Source organism: Lepus europaeus, chromosome 8 (genome assembly GCF_033115175.1).
Source record: "Lepus europaeus isolate LE1 chromosome 8, mLepTim1.pri, whole genome shotgun sequence".
Taxonomy (NCBI): domain Eukaryota; kingdom Metazoa; phylum Chordata; class Mammalia; order Lagomorpha; family Leporidae; genus Lepus; species Lepus europaeus.
The window spans coordinates 11,911,053-11,933,747 of NC_084834.1; the positions used below are offsets into that span (position 1 = coordinate 11,911,053).

The window sequence follows — 22,695 nt, forward strand, 5'->3', positions numbered from 1 at the left end:
AAAGAACACAAACAAAAAACAATAAAGGCCAGCGCCATGGCTCAACAGGCTAATCCTCCACCTAGCGGCGCAGGCACACCGGGTTCTAGTCCCAGTCGGGGCGCCGGATTCTGTCCCGGCTACCCCTCTTCCAGGCCAGCTCTCTGCTGTGGCCTGGGAGTGCAGTGGAGGATGGCCCAAGTGCTTGGGCCCTGCACCCCATGGGAGACCAGGAGAAGCACCTGGCTCCTGCCTTCGGATCAGCACGGTGCGCCGGCTGCAGCGGCCATTGGAGGGTGAACCAACGGCAAAGGAAGACCTTTCTCTCTCTCTCTGTCCACTCTGCCCGTCAAAAAAAAAAAAAAAAAAAAAAAAAAAACACCTTGAAGACAAGTCCCACAACCAAGATACAACACATTTCTATCGCCTCCAAGAAAACCCCTCCCTGGGCCCCCAGCACCTTGGCCAGCACTGATCTGCTTCTTGCTGCTATAGACACTCTGTGCTTTCTGGAGTTGAATCTAACAGAACTATCCACTGGCTTGCTTATATGATGGTGTAACTCACCCATGCTGCTGCCTGCATTGGTACCCTGTACCTGTTTACTGCTGGGTGGTGCGCCACTGGGAGGATGTACCACGTCACGGCTCTCCACTTATCTGCTGGGTATTTTCCGTTTGGGGCTATTGTGATTAAAGCTATCAGTAACCACTTAGTCTGTGTCTTCATTTCTCTTGAGCAAATGCCTGGAAGTGGAATGCCAAGGCTGTGCAGGAGGTGGTGACCAATGAACATGTTATGAAACTGTCAAATAGAGGCTCTGCAGTTCACATTACCACTAGCAATGGGGAAGTCTAGTTCCCATCCTTGCCAAAACTTAAAAACTGTCTCTAATTTTTTCAGTCATTCTGACAGCATGTAATGGTATCCCATTGTGGCTTTTTCTCTGTTTTTCAAGAGCCAGTATTTTTTTTTTTTTTTTTTTTGGACAGGCAGAGTGGAGAGTGAGAGAGAGACAGAGAGAAAGGTCTTCCTTTGCCGTTGGTTCACCCTCCAATGGCCGCCGCGGTAGGCGCGCTGCGGCCGGCGCACCGCGCTGATCCGATGGCAGGAGCCAGGTGCTTCTCCTGGTCTCCCACGGGGTGCAGGGCCCAAGCACTTGGGCCATCCTCCACTGCACTCCCTGGCCACAGCAGAGAGCTGGCCTGGAAGAGGGGCAACCCGGACAGAATCCAGTGCCCCGACTGGGACTAGAATCCGGTGTGCCTGCGCCGCAAGGCAGAGGATTAGCCTAGTGAGCCACGGCGCCGGCCTACGAGCCAGTATTTTTTTATTTGTCCATTTCATGCATATGCAAGCACTCTCTGATGACATCCTGGTCCTGAGATCCTTTTTCATAGCTCTTAACCAACACATAACTGCAACCAACTACTGAGCTTTTCATTGGTCATTTTTTTAATAAAGATTTATTTAGTTATTTGAAAAGTAGAGTCACAGAGAGGCAGAGGTGGAGAAAAAGAGAGGTCTTCCATTCACTGGTTCACTCCCCAAATGGCCTCAATGGCCAGAGATGGGGCTGACCTGAGGCCAGGAGCTTCTACTGGGTCTCCCACATGGGTGCAGGGGCCCAGGGACTTGGGACATCTTTCACTGCTTTCCCAGGCCACAGCAGAGAGCTGGATCAGAAGAGGAGCAGCCAGGACTTGAACCGGCGCCCATATGGGATGCCAGCACTGCAGTCAGCAGCTTTACCAGCTACACCACAATGCCAGCCCCCTGTCTTGGTCATTTTTACCGAGACCTATATACATTCTCCTGATTTCTTATTACTATCAACCTTAATTTAGGTCGATTTGATGCCCAGTACAAAGGCTGCCACCAAACTGACACACATGGGCTCATCCCAATCAGCAAGCCTACCAAAACAGGTCTGGAGCTTGTCTAAGGCTTTGGCAGCTTTAGGAACTAGACGTGCTAGGCCACCGTGGATGGAGGTGATCATGCCCCTTACACCTCCAGCAGCAATGTGTTCCGTGCTGCAGCATGGGGTTACCAGTGAAGCCAACTCCTGAACACACAACTCCTGAACACTCCGCCTCCACCCAAACACGCAGTGGCAGGGAAGAGGCACTGTTTTCAAACGTACAGGCTAAGGCTGCTGAATGCCTCCTTGTCTGCCACACGGCCATTTGTACATCTTCCTTTCTCCCAGTCTCTGGCTTGCCTTTTCATTTTCTTAATGAAATATCTTTAGAAAAACCAAAAACACTGATTTTTGGTGAAGTCCATTCATCAGTATTTACAGTTCAGGTTTGTTGACATGTTTAAGGAAACTGTGCCTACCTTAAGAGCACATATATTCCTGTTATATTTTCTTTCAGAAGTTCAAAGAAGCTGCAGCTCTCCAAGGCCTTACCTCTTCCATCACTTGGAGGGCAGGATTCCAACATATGAATCTGAGGCTGCACCGTCAGATAAACTCCAACACATTTTCTTAAGTCAAAGTAATATGACATGGAGGACGGTAATGAAAATAATCTCGCCCAGAGGCAGAGGAACCACTGAAACTTAAATCTAAACAGCTATGTGGGCAGAACACACAACACACAACACTCATGTGTAAGACACTGTCATGGAAACAAGATCTTAACACAATTCTAGATGAACTACCTGTAACTGTTTAAAAACCAAGTGTATGAAGTGAGTGACAGTGAAGTGGTTATTGACGGTAACCTATAATTCTTACACAGACACAACATCATTCGAGAGCTTCAGGACATAAAACATTGTTCAGAACAAATGATTTACAACACTTCATACCTGGATTGCAGTAAGGCCTGGTAAGAAACTTGCAGCTCTATTTTTAAAGAGAACAGAGGTAAAAAATAACAATAAATCACTAAATTTACCTTTCTGGTGTCAACTTCAACATGTGAAACCTATTAATAGCACAGGCTAAAACTGCACTCTTTTTCAGAACAATAAAACAATTTATTCTTGTATCAGTCTACTTCGGGACTAAGGTTCCTGACCTCAACTTGGTTTAAAAGCAGCACACGGCGAAGAAGTTCACAGACCACGATCAGCGCCACCTTCCTCCTTCCCGAAGGAGAAGGAACTAGGAAAGACAGAGCAGAATCAGCAGCGCCTCCTGTTCCTCCGGAAGCTCGGCCACTTCGGCTTCATCTCACCACTCAATCCTATCACCCAGCGTCATCCTTTCAATGGCTGAAGGATGGTACATTACTAACGCCAAAGCGTTCAATGGCTGAAAAGACCTGCATTTCTACAGTTAGCTTTCCTTGACTCCTTAGTGATTTTTTAATTAATTTAAATACTGGGGATGTGGTGTCTCAGGTTAAGCTGCCATCTGCAGTGCCAACATCCCATATAGGCACCAGTTTGAGACCCAGATGCTCCACTTCTAATCCAGCTCCCTACTAATGCATCTGGGAAAGCAGTGGAGGATGGCCCACATCCTTGGGTCCCTGCACCCACGTAGGAGACCTGGAAGAAGCTCCTGGCTCCTGGCTTCAGTCTGGCCCAGCCCTGGCCATTGAGGCCATTTGAGGAGTGAGCCAGTGAATGGAAGACCTCTCTCAGCCTCTGCCTCTCCCTGTCTGTAACTTTGCCTTTCAAATAAATAAATCGGGGCCAGCGCTGTGGCTCACTTAGCTAATCCTCCGCCTGCAGCACCAGTACCCCATACGGGCACTGGGTTCTAGTCCCGGTTGTTCCTCTTCCAATCCAGCTCTCTGCTGTGGCCCAGGAAGGCAGTGGAGGATGGCCCAAGTGCTTGGGCCCTCCACCCACATGGGAGACCAGGAGGAGGCACCTGGCTCCTGGCTTCAGAACAGCGTAGCTCCAGTTGTAGTGGCCATTTCGGGGGTGAACCAACGGAGGGAAGACCTTTCTCTTTGTCTCTCTCTCACTGTCTAATTCTATCTGTCAAATAAAAAACAAATAAATAAATCTTTTTGTTGTTGCTGTTGTTAATTAATTAGTTTTTAAAGGAATACAAATATCATAAGTACAACTTTAGAAATATAGTTCTTCTTCCACCATACCTGCCCTCCTACCCACACTCCCACCCCTCCTCCTTCTTACTCTCCCCTTCCTAGTCTCATATTCCATTAAGATTCATTTCCAATTATCTTTGTACACAGAATACAAATTCCATAATAAGTAAAGATTTCAACAATTTGCACACACATGCACACAAACAAAAAAAATTGTTTGAAACTAGTTTTACAGTTAACTCTCAAAATACAACTCACTGAGGACAGAGGTCCTGCATGGGGAATTAGTGCACAGTGACTCTTGTTATTAATTTAACAATTAACACTCTTATGAATGACCTCATGATCACCCGAGGCTCTTAACATGAGCTGCCTAGGCTATGGAAACCTTTTGAATCCACAAACTCCATCAGTATTTAGACAAGGCCACGAGCAAAATGGAAGTTCTCTCATCCAGAGAGAAGTACATCCTTCTTTGATGGCCACTTCTTTCCGCTGGGGTCTCACTCACAGAGATCCTTCATATAGATCATTTTTTGCCACAGTGTCTTGGCTTTCCATGCCTGAAATGCTCTCACGGGCTTTTCAGCCAGACCAGGAAGACATAGGGCTGATTCTGAGGTCAGAGTGTTACTTAAAGCAACTGTCATTCTATGAGTCTGCTGTGTGAACTGCTTCCCATGTTGAAACATTCTCTCCTTTTTAATTCTATTATTACTACCAGACACGTGATCCTATTTATATGATCACTTTAACACTTAATCCTATCTATGTGTTCATTTTAACACTTAATATGATCACTTTAACACTTAATCCTATCTATATGTTCATTTTAACACTTAACGTGATCGCTTTAACACTTAAAATGGCATTTTTACTACCCAGCTTAATGGGATTTGGGGTCCCATGACAAATTTTTAAATTGTACCCTTAGAAATCTGTAGGAATGTATGCAGAAATATACAGGTTTACAGTTACAAACTTCCTCCTCCCTCTCTTATTCCCACTCTATTTTTTTATTGAGCTCCATCCTCAATTGACTTTATACACATATGATTAACTATGTTAAGAGTTCAACAAATAGTATGAAAAAATAAAAAGAAGAAACTGTTCTTCAACAGTCAAGACAAGGGCAGCTCAAATCATCCCCTTCTCGAAGTGTCAATTTCACTTCCTACAGATTTCGTTTTAGGTGCTCTATTAGTTCTCACAGATCAGGGAGAACATATGGTATTTGTCCCTTTGAGACTGGCTTATTTCAATAAGTATGATGTTTTCCAGATTCATCCATTTTGTTGCAAATGACCAGATTTCTTTTTTTTTTTTTTTTTTACTGCTGTGATAGTATTACTAGGAAAGTAATTATATTCTAATGGAATAATTATTTGTCTGGTGTACTGCTGTTCACACTGTGTGGGCAATATGTAGAATATACAATTTTAACAGGTAGACTTTATCTTGAATAATCTTCCTTTAAAATTTATTTATTTGGAAGGCATTTATACTCACCACTACATCATCAATGCCTCCCTTATTTATTTATTTGAGAGGTAAAGTTAGAGAGAGAGAGAGAGGGAGACAAAGAGATCTTCCATCCATTAGTTCACTCCACAAATGGCTGCAATGGCCAGAGCTGGGCCAATACAAAGCCAGGAGCTTCTTCCAGGTCTCCAAGGTGGGTAGAGGGCCCAAGCACGTGGGCAGTCCTGTACTGCCTTCCCAGGTGTGATAGCAGAGAGCTGGATCAGAAGTGGAGCAGCCAGGACAGGGTGCCGGCACTGCAGGCTGCACCCGGTACACCACAACGCCAGCTCCCTGAAGAATCTTGTGCTCCATTTAAGTAGGCAAGATAAACCACACAGAACAAAATGTAACACAGGACGGTTAAGGAATACATCGCACTGTACAGATTTCAGATGGGAAGACAGAAGAGAAATCAGTGAGGGCCACAGAGACCAAGGGAGAGACAGAAGCGGGAGACACACGCTGTCTTTCCAAAGGTCCCCACCACTGCTTTAGGGATTTGTTACAGCAGCACTCCACTCTAGACAGGAAATACAAGAAATATAAAGTACACTAAAAGGGAGAAAGAGCACATTTCAGATACATATGTAGTATATTATAGGTATGGGTGTTTTAAATGTATAAGTTCAAAAACATTACATGAGTTTACATGAAATGGCACAGGACATTATACAAGTGCCCACTTGCATCCCCTCTGTTTCAAATATTTTTTATGAACAAAAGTGCTACAGATATGACTGAAGAAATCCTCTACTCCTCTTCCTTCCTTGGGAAAGACAGCTAGTATTCTTCCCGTGTGTACTCAGAGGCAATTTTGCTAGAAATGGATCTATGCAAGAGAGAGTATATTTTGAATTTTTTAATATAAAAATACTGTGTTTTCATCTGCAACTTGCATTTTTATATTCAACACTGCTTTCAAGATTTATCTGGAATAGTGCAACTGATACTTGTCTCCATGGTTATTTTGTTTTTAAATTTTATTTATACAAGAGGCAAAGACACATCTCTCATCCATTGGTTCACCCCAAATCGTCACAATAGCCAGGACTAAGCCAGGCCAAAGCCATGAGCCCAGAATCCAGTCTGCGTCTCCCACATGAGCGGCAGGGACCCAGCTACCTGAGCCATCACCTGCCCACGGGTGCGTATTAGCAGGAAGCTGGAATGGGGAACAGAGCAGGGACCATCAAGAGCACTCCAAAGTGTGATGCAGGTGTCCCAAGCGGCAGCTTAGCCCCTGCACCAAACACCTGCCCTTCTTCATGGTTAGCTGAAGTCCTCTGGTGACTCTGCTTGCTAGTCAGAGTTGGGAACCATCACCCCAAGCACATTTGCCCAAGGCTGTGAGTGCTCCCAAGTCTAGCTTTTTATCATGTAGCAGCTGATACTGTATTTCAGTAAAAACTACAATGCAGGGCCAGTGCTGTAGCGTAGTAAGTTAAGCTTCCACCTGAAGCCCTGGCATCCCATATGGGTGCCAGTTTGAGTCCTGCCAGCTGCACTTCTAATCCAGCTCTCTACTAATGGCCTGGGAAAGCAGAGGAAGATGGCCCAAGTGCTTGGGCCCCTGCACCCACATGGGAGACCTAGAAGAAGCTCCTGGCTCCGGGTTTTGGGTTGGCCCAGCTCTGGCCATTGCAGTCATTTCTTGAGTGAACCAGAGGATGGAAGACCTCTCATTCTCTCTGTAACTCTGCCTCTCAATAAATAAATTTTTAAAAAACAAAAACTACAATGTTTTTAACTTACAAGGCAAAACTCTAATTAAACCATGTTTGTACATGATTTAAAACAGTAATCAAACAATAAAATGGAGTTTCTGGTGGAGGAAGGGGCCTGCTGTGGCTATAAAGGGAAAGTCTGATGCTGGCAGTTACACCAGGCTACCTCTGAAGTCCAAGGTGTGTATTACGTAAAACGACATACCTGGAGACATCTGAACAAGCTCTAGGGACTGTGCCAAAGTTAACTTCTTGGTTTTGTTTTGTGCTATGTTCTGGACATTAGTTTGGATGTCCACCAAAAAGGCCCATGTCTTGAAGATCTGGTCCCGAAAGTCTTATGTTAATGGTTAATCAATATGGGCTAATGGGTTCAGGGTCGAGTTTTGACCCAACTGTAGAGTCTAGGAGGAGGATCCAGTGGAGATGTTTAGGTCAGTGGGGGCAAGCCCTCAGAAGGTAGTTCCAGAGAAAGAGGTGGTTCTAGAAGCCGGGTTTGGCCTAGCGTGCACGTGTACCCCTTCTCCCCTTCCTGGCTTGCCTTGTGATCCTTCTTCCACACACATCCTGCCATCCATTGCCCTCATCAGGCACCAGATCAATGGAGCCCCCAATATTGGACTGTGAACCTCCCAACTTGCAATCCAAATTAAACCTTCCCCCCGAGTCACCTGTGTCAGGTATTTGCTGTAGTGACAAAAAACTAAGACAGCATGGCACCGTGGCGGTGTGGGACACTAACACTGTGGTAAAGAGAGGTCTGTGGAGCAACAGATAGGACCTCGCTGCTCGTTTCTTTGCAAGATCCCATAGAGCTACAATTATCAAAATAAACCTTAGGGGTGGGCTTCGTGGTGCAGCAGGTTAAGCCACTGCTTGGGACGTCCACATCCTGTGTCAGAGTGCCTGGTTCAAGTCCCAGCTACTCCACGCTTCCAATTCAGCCTCCTGCTAATATGCCTTGGAAGCAGCTGATGCTGGCCCACATATGTGGGTTTCTGCCACCCATCTGGGAGACCCAGACAGAGTTCCAGGCTACTGGATTTGGCCTGGCCCAGCCCTGGCTGGTGCAGCCATTTGGGGAGTCAACCAGTAGACAGAAGTTCACTCTCGCTCGCGCTCTCTCTCTCTCTCTCTGTCTCTCCTACTCTGCCTTTCAAATAAATATATTTTTCAAAAGGTAATACATTTTCAAAACTAAGTTTATAAACTGCACTGAAGAAATTTTGCAGGTTTTTCTTGGTCAGATTTAATTCAATACATTGCTACAATGTGTATCTACTATACAAACACATATTCTCAGATACACATAAGTAAAAATCTGATGCAGATCTGCAAAAATGAGAAAGGGCCACACAGATGATGACCACTTCAGTCCAGCAGTTAGTGTGAAAGATAGATCTTAACAGTATTGGCCTACAAATTATTTTTAGATTATTGTGTGTTCTTCCCCTCATAAGACACTAGGATTTACATAAATAGCTAACTCTGCTCACTACAAATAACCCTGCTTTCATTCCTATTTTAAGCCAGCAGGCCTGCCCTACTTCTGCAGATACATTTCCTAATCTACTCACCTGCCCTTCCAATCACTGAGAGGTGGAACACGGGTGAATGGGTAGTAAAATATTATTATTAATGTCACGTACCTTTCAGATTGTTTCATAACTTACTCAACAAGTGATTTTATTTCAATTATTTGATACTTTTTTTTTTTAAAAAAAGATTGTTATTTATTTGTTTGAAAGGCAGAGTTACAGAGAGAGAGAGACAGAGATTTTATCCACTGGTTCATTCCCCAAATGGTCACAAGAGCTGGGGCCAGGAGCCCGGAAATCCATCAGGGTCTCCCACATGGGCGACAGGGACCCAAGCACTTGGGCATTCTGCTGCTTTCCCAGGCCATAGCAGAGAGCGGAGTCAGAAGCGAAGCAGCTGGGACCCACACAGGTACCCACATGGGATGCCGGCATCACAGGCCGTGGGTTACACTGCCACGCCACAGCGCCAACCTTTTGGTGGTGTTCTTTGAGACCATTCCCTCTCCTCTTTGATAGTCACACAGCCTACTTTCAAAGTATTACCTAGGAGCTGGCCTGCCTAGAACCAACGAAGGAATAACCATCACCAGTGGTAGTCAACAGAAACAATAACTTCTTTCTAGAAAGAACAGATACTTTATTTCTGCAATGTTATCTCTTGAATTAGGCTATTTGGCAGGTTAGAAATGAAGTTACATTTTGAATCTCATGTGGAACTAGACTGGTATATTTTTACAGATTAGGAATCTTTGTTTTAAATTTTTATTTACTTATTGTAAACATTTTATGTTTTTATTTGAAAGGCAGAGTGACAGAGAGAGAGGGAAAGACACAGTAAAAGAGAGACTGACAATCTTCCATCTGCTGGTTCTCTCCCCAAATGCCTGCAACAGTCAGGGCTGGTCCAGGCCAAAGTCAGAAGCCAGGAGCTCCATCGGGGTCTCCCACGTGGGCGGCAGGAACCCAAGTCCCTGGGCCACCTTCACTACCTTCCAGGTGCATTAGCAGGAAGCTGGAGCAGAAGTGCAGGACAGATTCGAACCAGGCACTCGGAAAGGCACCGCAGGCAGCTGAAGCCACTGTGCTGCCACATCTGCCCCCGCCCTTTTTTTGAGAGGCAGAAAGACAAAGGCAGACAGACAAAGAGACAGCGCTCCCATCCACTGGTTCACTCCCAAAATGCCCACACCAGCCAGGGTTGGGCCAGGCCCGAGTCAGGAGCTGGGAACACAATCCACATCTCTCACGTGAGTGTCAGAAACCCCAGTGCTTGAGGCATCACCGCCACCTCCCAGGGACCGCACACTGCTGGGAAGCTGGAGTCAGGAGCCAGAGCTGGTACTCAAAACCAGGCAACCAATACAGGCACGGGCATCCTAACTGACAGGCTACATACCTGCTCTCTGCTTTAGACAGACAGACAGACAGACACAAATATATAGTTCAAAATAATAGAGTAAATGTCAAATGTTTTAACATACAAAGTGATAGGTAAGCAAAACAGTGGATGTGTTATTGGCTTGACTTAATCATTCTAAATTGTCTACATGTGTCAGACACCATATTTCATTTCATAAATGTATACAATTATGATTTGTCAATCAAAATTATAAAACAGGGGCCAGCACTGTGACATAGCAGGTAAAGCCACCTTCTGCAGTTCAACTCCTGGCTGCCCACTTCTAATCCAGCGCTCTGCTATGGCCTGGGAAAGCCGTAGAAGATGACCCAGGTCCTTTGGCCCCTGCACCTGTGTAGGAGACCTGGAAGAAGCTCCAGGCTCCAGTCTTTGGATCGGCCGAGCTCCGGCCTTTGCAGCCATTTGGGGAATGAACCAACAGATGGAAGACTCACTCTCTCTCTCTCTCTCTCATTCTCTTTATGCCTCTGTAACTCTGCCTTTCAAATAAATAAGCAAATATTTTTTAAAAAATTATTCCCAATTTATGGAACGATGGAGCAAACACTGCAGATCAGTAATGCTCTATGTTTAGTCATTTGCTCTTTTCCCAGGGAGACTCACATTAGTCACGTGTAGCTTAAAGTTCTAATTTTCTGCCCCATTTTTGGGAGGTGATTCATGCTACCCTGTGTGAGTAAGCAGTGTTTAAGCTTCTAAGTACAACCAGTAACATGTTGTATGTAACAGGAACTCATCAAATATTTGCTAATGAATACATTTCCAAAATTCTATCTATGCTACAAAAAAAGAAATTTTCCCCATTTGTCTTCTTAAGCAGTTTGGGTTTAAATCCTTTCAAAAGCTAAGGAGATTAAGCTTGGACAATATAAAACAACATACTCTCAAATCTTCATTTCACACATGCCACTTAAAGTAAAACAGATCCACTGTCCAATTTTGCCAAGAGTTAAGATTCACTTATAAAGTAAATAGTGACCTTAACCATACACTATACCCACTGTGCTAGGCACCTTTCCATGCAATGAAACCTTCTAGTTCTGAGGCAGGTATCACCCCCATTTTAAATCAGTGGCAAGGAAAATCACAAAGGCTACCAGCTAGCAAGGCAGAGGCTGTGTTCCTTCCTACAATGTCTTCTATAAAATGCACTTCCTGCACTTACACTCACCAGCACAGTTACCGAGCACCTAACCATGGAGGCACGGGAGTTAGCGTGGGCAACACAGAGTTCGTGCCCTTGACGGCGCCGTTTAGTATGAGGTTTCTTTGTCCCTCTTCTACAGACAGGGAAACTGAGGTAGAACAAAGGCAGGTGACCCACCTGAGGTCACGCAGCCAGCAGACTGAATCAGGGGCTAAAGAGTAAGGCCTTAGTGAAGATGTCCCCTTGCATCACACAGGGAGTGCCTGGGTTCAGGTCCTGGCTCCAGCCTCCTGCTAATGTGCAGCCTGGGAGGTAGAAGATGACGCCTCAAGCAATCGAGTTCTGCTACTCATGTGGCAGACCGTGACTAGCTTTGGCGTTTGTGGGGTGGGCCGGCCTAAGTGGGAGCTTTCTATTTGTCTCTGTCCCTCTGCCCCTCAAAGAAGTAAAGCTTTTTAAAAAGACATAAAAGAATCTGAATCCGGCCGGCACCACAGCTCACTAGGCTAATCCTCCACCTGCGGCGCCGGCACCCCGGGTTCTAGCCCCAGCTGGGGCGCCAGATTCTGTCCCGGTTGCTCCTCTTCCAGGCCAGCTCTCTGCTGTGGCCTGGGAAGGCAGTGGAGGATGGCCCAAGTGCTTGGGCCCTGCACCCGCATGGGAGACCAGGAGAAGCACCTGGCTCCTGGCTTCGGATCAGCGCAGCGCGCCAGCTGTAGCAGCCATTTTGAGGGTGAACCAACGGAAGGAAGACCTTTCTCTCTGTCTCTCTTTCTGTCTAACTCTGCCTGTCAAAAAAATAATAATAATAATAATCTGAATCCAGGTATGTCTGTGAAATTTACATCCGAAAACCATTGTTGTCTAAAGCCTCTTAGCAAGGGAGAAGCAGCCTCTCCCATGTCCTGTTGGCTATATCATTTTTAAAAAATTCTTTTATCTATCTATCATCTATAGACAGAGTGAGAGTTCCTATCTGCTGGTTCACTCTCCAAATGCCTGCAACAGCCAGAGCCGAGCCAGGCCAAAGTTGAGACCCAGGAACTCAACCCAGAGCTCCCACGCGGGTGACAGGGACCCAAGTCCTTAAGCCATCACGGCTGCCTCCCAAAGTCTGCATTATCAGAAGCTAGAATCAGGAGCCAGAAGCAGGAATCAAACCCAGTACTCCAGCACAGGACGCAGGTGTCCTGACCGGCACCTTAGCCACTAGCCAAACACCTGGCTCTCGGCCGCATCTTAGAAAATACATAAGAGCTAGTTAAGATGGGGAGAGACAGGGGCCGGAGTTGTGGTGGAGTGGGTAAAGCTGCTGCCTGCAATGCCAGCATCCCGTATGGGTGCCTGTTGGTATCCCAGCTGTTCCCCTTGTGACCCAGCTCCCTGCTAATGGACTGGGAAAAGCAGCAGATGGCCCAGGTGTTTAGGCCCCTGCCATCCACATGGGAGATGTGAATGTAGCTCCTAGCTTCAGCTTGGCCATTGTGGCCATCTGAGGAGGGAACCAGCGGATAAAAGATCTCTCTCTCTCTCTGTGTGTGTGTGTGTGTGTGTTTGTGTGTCTCCCTTTCTGTAACCCTTAACTTTCTTTAACTCTATGACTTTCAAATAAACATCTTTTAAAATCTTAAAAAAAAAAAAGATGTAAAGACACATGGGGCTTGGCACTGTGGCACAACAGTTAAAGCCACTGCCTACAATGCTAACATCCCATCATACGAGCTTGGGTTTGAGTCCCGGCTGCTCCACTTCTGATCCAGCTCCCTGCTAGTGCCCCTGGGAAAGCAGCAGTCTTCTGCTGTGGTCCAGGTGCTTGGGCCCCTGCACTCACACGGGAGATCTGGATGGAGTTCTAGGCTCCTGGCTTCAGCATGGCTCTTGCGGCCACTTAGGGAGTGAACCAGAGGATGAAATATCTCTTTGTGTCTCAATAACTCTGCCTTTTTGAAAAAAAAAAAAGATGTGGAGGGCAGGAGTCTACAGGGAAGTAATGCAAAGAGCCCATTCGAGGATACAAAGCATCCTGGGGACTAAGGTGGCAGCAAGGCAGGCTGGGGACGAGGACACGGAAGAAGAGAAGGGAAGTGGAATGTGAGGTTAGAAAGGCTCTGTATGCAGGGTACCATTCATCAGCAAAATCAGAGTTTAATCCCACAGGCACGAAGTGTTCCTGAAGGGTTTTCATTCTGCACAAAATGGAAACAGTCGACAGAGACAACCTGCAGAATGTGAGGCAGTATTTGCCAACGACGCATCCAAAAGGGCGCTACTACGCTGAATACAAAAGGATCACACAGTTCAATAGCAAGAAAAAAAAATCAGATTTTAAAATGGGCACAGATCTGATTATGAAATGTGGTACAGGCACCCAGTACTGTAACGAAGACACTGTCTGAGACCTCCACACTCCCCACTGGAGGGCCTGGGTTCGAGTCCCAGCTCTGCTTCTAGTGCCAGCTTCCTGCTAATGTACACCCTGGGAGGCAGCAGTAATACCTCAAGTACGTGGCTCTCTGCCACCCCCCAAAAGACCTCGACTGAGTCCCAGCCTCCTGGCTCTGGCCGGGCCTAATCCTGGCTGTTGTGAGCATTTGGGGAGTGAACTGGCAGATGGGAGATCTCTGTGTCTGTCTCTCCTTTCTTCTCACTCTTCCAAATAAAAATAAATAAATATTTCAAAGAATTTAAAAAACGCAACGAGCTATTACCTCATCCCAATTAGAATGGCTATTATAAAAAAAAAAAAATGCTAGCATGGATGCAAGAAATGGGCACCCGCACATGCCGTGGTGGTAAATTAGTTAGTATATCTGTTATGGAAAATAGTACGCAGGCTCCTCAAAAACTAAAAATAGAACTATCACGCGATCCAGCAACCCCGTTACTGAGTATCTACCTAAAAGAAATGAAATGACCACGTCAAAGAGATATGTACAGGTCCGTGTTTACCACATCAAAGAGATATGTACAGGTCCGTGTTTACCACGTCAAAGAGATATCTACAGGTCGTGTTCACCACGTCAGAGATATGTACAGGTCCGTGTTCACCACGTCAAAGAGATATGTACAGGTCCGTGTTCACCACGTCAAAGAGATATGTACAGGTCCGTGTTCACCACGTCAGAGATATGTACAGGTCCGTGTTCACCACGTCAAAGAGATATGTACAGGTCCGTGTTCACCACGTCAAAGAGATATGTACAGGTCCGTGTTCACCACGTCAAAGAGATATGTATAGGTCCATGTTCACCGAAGCAGTGTTTTCACCGCAGCCAAGATGTGGAACCCAGCAAGTGTCATGACTAAAGAAGATGTGGTAGATATACACAACGGAATACTATCCAGCCGCAAGAAAGAATGAAATCCTGCTACCTGCAACACACGGATAAGTTAAGGGGACATTCGTTAAGCATAATAAGCCAGGCACAAAAAGACAAATACAATATGATCGCACCCATTTGTGGAATCTTTTAAAAGCTGAAGTACATCAGTTACTCATGGCCAACTGTTGTTTATGAAATAGGAAATTTCAGAAATAAATTTTAAAAAAAAGCAGAAGTACAGATTAGAACAGTGGTTCCCAAAAACTAGAGAGTGGATGGAGAGTGAGACGGGGAGAGACAGCGGAGCAGTAACAACAGTGCCTCTGCTGCACGCGAGGCGGCTCCAGCTGACCGCGTCGCACTGTGCATTTTAGAACTGGAGGAGCGACTTCGAATGTCCTCCCCACAAGAGATGATAAACGTCCGAGGTGAGGAGTACGCTAAACACCAGGATGTGATCACTACACAAAACACCACGTTATACCCCAGAAATACGCACAATTATTGTCAATCAACATGGAGTAAAACTATTAAATACAGCAAGAGCACTTCAAGCACGAGAAAGACTCTCTCCACCACGTGCAGGTCATGTTGGCGGCCCTGAGAGCAGCTTAGCCACCCAGCAAGAGTCCCACTGCCCTAGTACAAGCCAGTGGCAAGAGAGGGGCATGGGAAGAAGCTAATGGAGAAGCCAAGGTCCACAGTGTTCACCTTGGTGGGACTGGATGTACAACCAAAGGGAGAAGCCCGAGTCTGGCCTGACTCCCAGGCCCATCATCTGAGCCAGTGACTAAATGGCTGAGCGGTGCAATTAACACGAATGGGAAACACAACTGGAAAATGCTTGCTTTACTCTAACCTCACTGCTTTTAATACACCTGGTACCCTGTTTCTTCCTTCAGTCTCTCATGGCCACCTTACTTTCTACACCACTGATCTGAGTGATGCTTGAGTTTTCTATAATTTTGGAGATTTCTAGGCCTATTCATTTTGGGTTCTTTTTTATTATTGTTATTTATTTATTTGAGAGGCAGAGTCACAGAAAGAGGGAGAGACAGAGAGAGAGAGAGAGGTCTTCCATCCGCTGGTTCACTCCCCAGATGGCTGCAATGGCTGGAGCTGTACAGATCCAAAGCCAGGAGCCAGGACCTTTTTCCAGGTCTCCTATGTGGGGGAAGTAGCCCAAGTACTTGGGCCGTCCTCCACTGCTTTCCCAAGTCATAGCAGAGAGCTGGACCGGAAGAGGAGCACCCGGGACACGAACTGGCACCCATATGGGATACCAGCACCACAAGTGGATGCCTAACATACTATGTCACAGTGCCAGCCCAATTTTGGGTTCTTTTTAATCATACTGCCATCAGAATAATCTAGCTTGGGTCCCTGTACCCACATGGGAGACCTGGACAAAGCTCCTGGCTCCTGGCTTTGGCTTGGCCCAGCCCTGGCTGTTGTGGCCATTTGGGGAGTGAACCAGTGGACGGAAGATCTCTCTCCTCTCCTCTCCTCTCTCTCTCTCTCTCTCTAACTCTGCTTTTCAAATAAATAAATAACTCTTTTTAGAAAATAATAAGTGGATCTAAAAAAAGAAAATTTAAAAATTTAAAATAAAGTGCAGCTACACTTCAACATTAAGACTTTAACACAGAGTGCTAGATTCTATGAAGGATTCCACCAGAAGACTGTAAGACACCCCTTGTGTCCATCAGTCATTTGGTAATTCAGTACCAGCAGAGCTCTGGGATAACTACAAGTACCAGTATTAGCTGCATAATTTGTCTCTCGCAGGTACAAATATATGTCTAAAAATCAGCTTTTTCAAAAAAATGTCACCTTCATGGAAAGAGAGTCTAATCCTATTATCAGATACAGCTTAGGAAAAGGTCCTTAATTCTTTAAGTAGTGAAACTTTGGCATTTTTCCACTCAAATGATCAATAACTTTTTTTTAATGTGAGAGACAGACACAGGAGCTCCACACCAAGCAGGTCACTTCCCAAAGGCCCCCGGACACCAGCACTGGACAATCCAGGGGTCCCTCCTGGGTAGCACCGACCCAGTCATTCGCGCCACCACTGCATCCCAGGACCCAGGCACCCTGACGCAAGGGTCTTAGCTGCTGGCTAAATGCCCACTCCCCAAATTTTGTTTAGCTTTTTACAGTGCGTAAAATGTGACAGCATCTACTTTACAGACGAAAGCCTTATGATCAAATGTCTGATAAAAATACAGCTTTAATCACAACCAGTAACATACAGGTGAAAAAGAACACCCTACCTCTGTTCAAAAAAACAGCTGTTCATATGAAGACGTCCTTTCAGCGGTCTGAGACCTCCGCTCGGAGGGCCGGATGGTGAAAGGCCCCGCCTGCCAGCATTTCAGGGGCACGGCACTTGCTAATTACCACGGTGAACCCAGCACACGTTACACCGACACCGTGGCTGAGTCCCACAGACACACTGTGAGACAGCCGCAATGAGGTGGAGACATTCCTTCCGGACTGCTCCTGTATCAGATGCTGAGCACCTGCCCCACTGAAAATGTGAAGAACAAAATAATACGGATATAAGCATTTTAAACCATTTTTGTGCTGACTGAAACCTTCATGGAAGTATTCAGATTAAATTACAATATTCAAAAAAAATAAATAAATCACAATATTCATGTTAAAATAGTATGAAATGTTTGCATAATTAAAGCTTTAACGTGTGAAAAAGCCACTTTTCTTTGAATTCAAAATATGCCATCAGATGGACTTACACAAAAGTAGTTAAGGGGCCAGGGTTGTGGCCCAGTGGGTTAAGGCACTGCCTGCTCCATCAGCATCCCATACAGGTGTGGTTGGAGTCCTGACAGCTTCACTTCTGATCCAGCACCTGTTAATGCGCCTAGGAGAGCAGTGGAAGATGGCCCAAGTGCTCGGGCACCTGCACCCACAAGGGTGATGTGGATGAAGATCCTGGCTCCTGGCTTCCGCCTGGCCCAGCTCCGGCTGCTGCAGCAATTTGGGGAGTGAACCAGCAGAGAGAAAACCTCTCTCTCTCTCCCTCTCCCTCTCTTTCTCCCTCCCTCCCTCCCTCTGCTTTTCAAATAAATACATAAATCTTTTTAAAAAAGTATTAAAAGCAGTTGTTTTCAGAGGGAAGGAATACAAAGACTTTGTTTTCTTCTGCCTTTAAAATGTTGTAACTGGCAGAGTGAAGGTATATTTGAAAGAAAAAATCTTTTACAAACCCTCAGTAAATCCATTCCCATGATACAAAAAAGAGAGGGGGTGGCAAGAGGGGTGGGAATAAATGAGACCTGCACACTCCCCACTGGAGGGCCCGGGTTCGAGCCTCAGCTCCCTTCTAGTTCCAGCCTCCTGCTGATGTGCACCCTGGGAAACCTTGTTCAGCTACCAGAGGCTGAAACAAGGTTCACAGCATACCTATGAAAGAGAGATTTTTGTCCACACTAATGTTAAAATCTTTCTCTAAACGCTTTTTTTTTTTTTCATTTACTTGAAAACCAGAGTGACGGGGGGGGGGGGGGGGGGGTGTCTTCCGTACATTGGTTCATTCCCCAATTGCCTGTAACAGCCAGACTAAGCTAAGCCAGGTCAAACTCTACCCGGGCCTCCCACATGGGTGCAGGGGCCCAAGCCACCATCTGCTGCCTCTCAGGCACATTAGCGGGAAGCTGAATCCAACGGGGAGCAGCCAAGACTTGAACCAACGCTCTGACATACACCAGGCAGGCGTCCCAAGCAAAGATTAACCCATTACACCACAATGCCCACCCCTCAGCACCAGGATATGAATGGACCAGTAGTCTCCCATCTGTGCTACGAATGGCATGGTAGTCTATGAATATATAATACACTTTTAAAAGATTTATTTATTTATTCAAAAGGCAGAGAGAAAGGGAGATCTCCCATCTGCCTTTTCATTCCCCAAATGAAGCCAACAGCAGGGCCAGGCTGAAGCCAGGAGACAGGAACCCGATCCGGGTCTCCCACATGGGTGGCAGGGGCCCAAGGACTTAGGCCATCTTCTGCTGCTTTCCCAGGTGCGTCAGCAGGGAGCTGGATGGGAAGTGGAGCAGCCGGGACTCAAACTGGTGCTTCGACGTGGGATGCTGGCGTGGCTGCACCACGCCACAGGCTACCACAATGTATGTTAATTCCAAGAGCATGGGCAAAATGTGTCAGCATCTTGTTGAAAAGAAGGGGGACTTCTGCTAAACACCACTGAGCCGCCATGTCACTCCTATCAAAACTGCCTTCTCGTTTCTGGAAGGATTCAGTCCAGACGATAATTCGATTTTATAAACATCACCGTCAAAGAGAAAATCCTTCAAACAGGAAAAGCAGCTTGGGAACTGGGGCGGGATCAAGCTGAAAGGATTTCACAATGCATACTTGAGCTTCTATCCCTCAGGTCCAGGTAGCAGCAGTGAGCCCCCAGTGCATACGGACAGCTCTAGAGCCTCCCGGGAATGGCATTTTCTTTTTCTTTTTTCAAAGATTTAGTTTATTTATTTGAAATGCAGAGAATAGAGAGAGAGAAGGAGAGGGAGAGTGAGCTTCCGTCATTCACTCCCCAAACGACCACAAAGGCCGGGGGTAGGCCAGGCCAAAGCCAGGAGCCAGGAGCTTCATCTGGGTCTCCTACGTCGGTGTAGGGGCCCAAGCACTTGGCCATCCTCCACTGCTTTTCGCAGATGCATTAGCAGGGAGCTGGATTGGAAGTGGAGCAGCCAGGACTTGAACCGGTGCCCATATAGATGCCAGTGCTGCAGGCAGAGGCTTAACCTTCTACGCCACAGTGCCAGCCCCAGAGATGTCACTTTTAAAGCAAAGGGGAAACGAATGAGCACAAGTTAAAGTACACTGCAGGTGACGTTCAACACATTTAAAAATGAGCGAAATCAGGCCTGGTGCTGTGGCACTGCAGGTAAAGCCATCGGCTGCAGTGCCGGCACCCCATATGAGCGCTGGTTCGAGTCCCTGGTGCTCCTATTCTGATCCAGCTCTCTGCTATGGCCTGGGAAAGCAGCAGAAGATGGCCCAAGTCCTTGGGCCCCTGCACCCGCATGGGAGACCCGGAGGAAGCTCCTGGCTCCTGGCTTTGGATTGGTGCAGCTCCAGCTGTTGTGGCCAATTGGAGAGTGAACCAGTGATGGAAGACCCCTCTTTTTCTCTCTGCCTCTCCTCTCTCTGTGTAACTCTTTCAAATAAATAAATAAATCTTAAAACACACACACACACACACACAAAGGCCTGGTAGCAAACAAGACCCACAAGCAGAGGGAACACCTAGGTTGTCTCCCAGTCTAATCTTCCTTCCGTTTAGGAGAGCTGCCACCAGCCCACACTTAAAGTACAAATCCCTCCCATCTGTCCACTCTGCTCCAAGATTAGCACAAACAAAACTATTAAGCAGACTTTAAAGTTAACAGGAAACGAAAAAAACAAAAATAACCGGGTGTAGCATCACGTCTGAAGAAGCCTTACAAACTGCCAATACACGCACGGACAATTCCGGTCAGCACCAGACAGCAGGACACCGGGGTTCAGTCCCCAGCACAGTGGACCCTCGCTACAAAACACGACGGGGCCGGCGTAGCGGGTAAAGCCGCCGCCTGTGGTGCCAGCATCCCACATGGGCACCAGTTCAAGTCACGGCTGCTCCTCTTCCGATCCAGCTCTCTACTATGGGCTGGGAAAGCAGTGGAGGATGGCCCAAGTCCTTGGGCCCCTGCACCTGCGTGGGAGACCCGGAAGAAGCTCCTGGCTTCGGATCAGGGCAGCTCCGGCCGTTGCGGCCATCTGGGGAATGAACCAATGGATGGAAGACCTTTTTCTCTCTCTGCCTCTGCCTCTCTCTAACTCTGCCTTTCAAATAAATAAATAAATCTTTAAAAAATTACAATGAGACCTTCTTTTCTTAAAAGAAACTAACTTCAACTACTTCAAACTCTGGAAAATGCAGGGGTAAAGGAAACAGCATTAAGACACCGATTAACCACACATGCTATATGCTCACGTGCTTACGTTAAAGATATGCTTATGCTACGTGCTATGGTCAAGTTCTCATGCTAACGTTCTTATAGATGAGATAAACCCACAGTCATTGTTTCCTTTATTTAAGAAGGGTCTTCAAAGTTCCCAGCATGCAATAGTTTATGATTGTGCTAAAGAGCAGAGACGCGCCAAACAGAATAGAGGCAGTGTTCATGGAACTCCGAGGATGCTAGCAATAAACCGGTTCTTGCGTTGTCACCGTTGTTTTATTTTACTTTAAGGGTCTGAAAGTATCATCTAAAACTCCCTGTAGGTCCTCGGGCACCTTGTGGTGAAAGTGACGGGGCAGGCGCTGATCAGACTCCCTGACTCCGGAGGGTGTGAGGGCTCCGCCATGCCTCACTCAGATCCTGCTGGTCCTGACTCGACACACAGGTTTCCCTGCTACTCAGCTTAGAAGTGGCAGATCAGAGAGCAGGAAGGGCATATGTTGGCAGAGGACAGTACTGGAGAGATGAACGAAAACCGCACGGCCTTGAGGAGTCATCTTGGGATAGGCGGCAACTGCCAACACCCTACACCGTGTGCTGCTCCAGCCATATTCCCGCACCGTACAAAGAAACGAATGTACACGGCGATGACCTTGACACATCAAAAAGGTTGTGGTCAGTCTATTCTGAACCCTGAGAGACGGTCAGATACGTCTTCCTGGTAACATACCCTGAAGACATTTTAAGACGGTCAAAATAATTTAGCTGTTAAGGAGATGACAGTGCCATGAAAAATCCACTTAAGTCCCTAAATGCTGAGTGGGTTAAGTCTTTAAAATAACATTAAAGTCATTATCTCAGAGCGCAGATAATCAAATTTCCTGATGTTTTTAGAGGTGGGGGGGAAGGTCTAAATCACACTAAAATTCTTGCCCCTCCCCAAACTTTCTCCTTTTAAAACCCAAATGTATTATCGTTACCAACCTTCGCTTCCATTCTCCCGCGATTGCCAATATGAAAAGAATATTTGCAGAGTTTTCTCCCCCCGTAGCGCTAACCTCTCCCACAGGCTACTTAGGCAGCGGGGCTAAATATAGCCCTCGTTAAAAAACAAGTACTTTCTAAGCGACTTGGCCCAAACTCGCCGCACACAGCAGAGCGTGCTCGGGTCTGGGGCTGAACCGGAGCAGCACGCTGGAAGTCGTGGCTCCGTCGAAGCGGTCGCGGTCCAGACACAAAGCCCCGCACGCCCGGGAGCGCAGCGCTCGGCTCCGGCTCCGAAAGCCACAAAAATGGAGCACAGGTGCACCTGCCCGCCCAAGTCCCTGCAGCCCCGGGGGGACAGCGAAGACCCAGAGCGAGGCAGCAGCGCCCGCACGCCCCGTCCGGGCCTCACCAGACGGCTGGGTCGGCCGCCTCGAGTTTGTTCTCTAACCGGCACAAGGCGGGGTGCCCTGCAGAGCGCTGGGGGCCCCACCGGCGAAGGCTCGGCTAGCGCCCTGGCCCCGCACCCCGGCGGAGGGGCAGCCGTTTCCTGAATATAAAGAGCTGGGGTGCGGGGAGGAGCAGCCCCCGCCCCGCAAGCGCCCCGTCCCCGCGGGCCCCGGCACCTTTGATGGCGCGCTCGGTGGTGGAGAGCTGCAGGCGCCTCCCGGACATGGTCCCCTCGGCCTCCTGCCGGCTCCGGGCCTCGGCCGCCGCCTGCCTCAGGGTCCGCGGCCCCGAGCCGCCGGCCAGCGCTGCCCGGCTCCTCGGCGCGGCCCACACGCCCGGGTGCGCGGCTTCCAACCGCACTGACGGGGCGCGCGGCCCTGCGCGGCCCTGCGCGGCCCCGCGGCCCCGGCCTCGCCCCTGGCGGCCGCCGAGCCGGATTGGGGCCGCCCCGCTCCGCGCACGCGCGCCGCGTGCTCCCCGCCGGCTCCGGGGCCGCCTTTGGTCCTCCGCCGCGCCTCCCCGCGGCCGCCGCTGCCTCCCGGCTGCCGGGCGCGGCCATCTTGAGGCGCCGCCAGGCCTCGCCGCCAC

The 22,695-nt window shown here is 47.7% G+C and overlaps 1 protein-coding gene across 4 annotated transcripts in view; it reads right to left on the reverse strand.

Annotated features, from left to right (window-relative positions):
- Positions 1–22,428, reverse strand: part of PPP3CC (protein phosphatase 3 catalytic subunit gamma) — a 114,555-nt gene extending 92,127 nt beyond the window's left edge. For 2 of the 4 annotated variants that reach the window (XM_062199392.1, XM_062199393.1), the window contains exon 1: positions 22,284–22,428. In XM_062199392.1, the coding sequence (XP_062055376.1) occupies positions 22,284–22,332 (49 nt within the window). In that variant the 5' untranslated portion in view covers positions 22,333–22,428. The remainder of the gene's footprint in view (positions 1–22,283) is intronic. The other 2 variants (XM_062199390.1, XM_062199391.1) reach the window with 2 other exon arrangements.
- Positions 22,429–22,695: the final 267 nt, after the last annotated feature.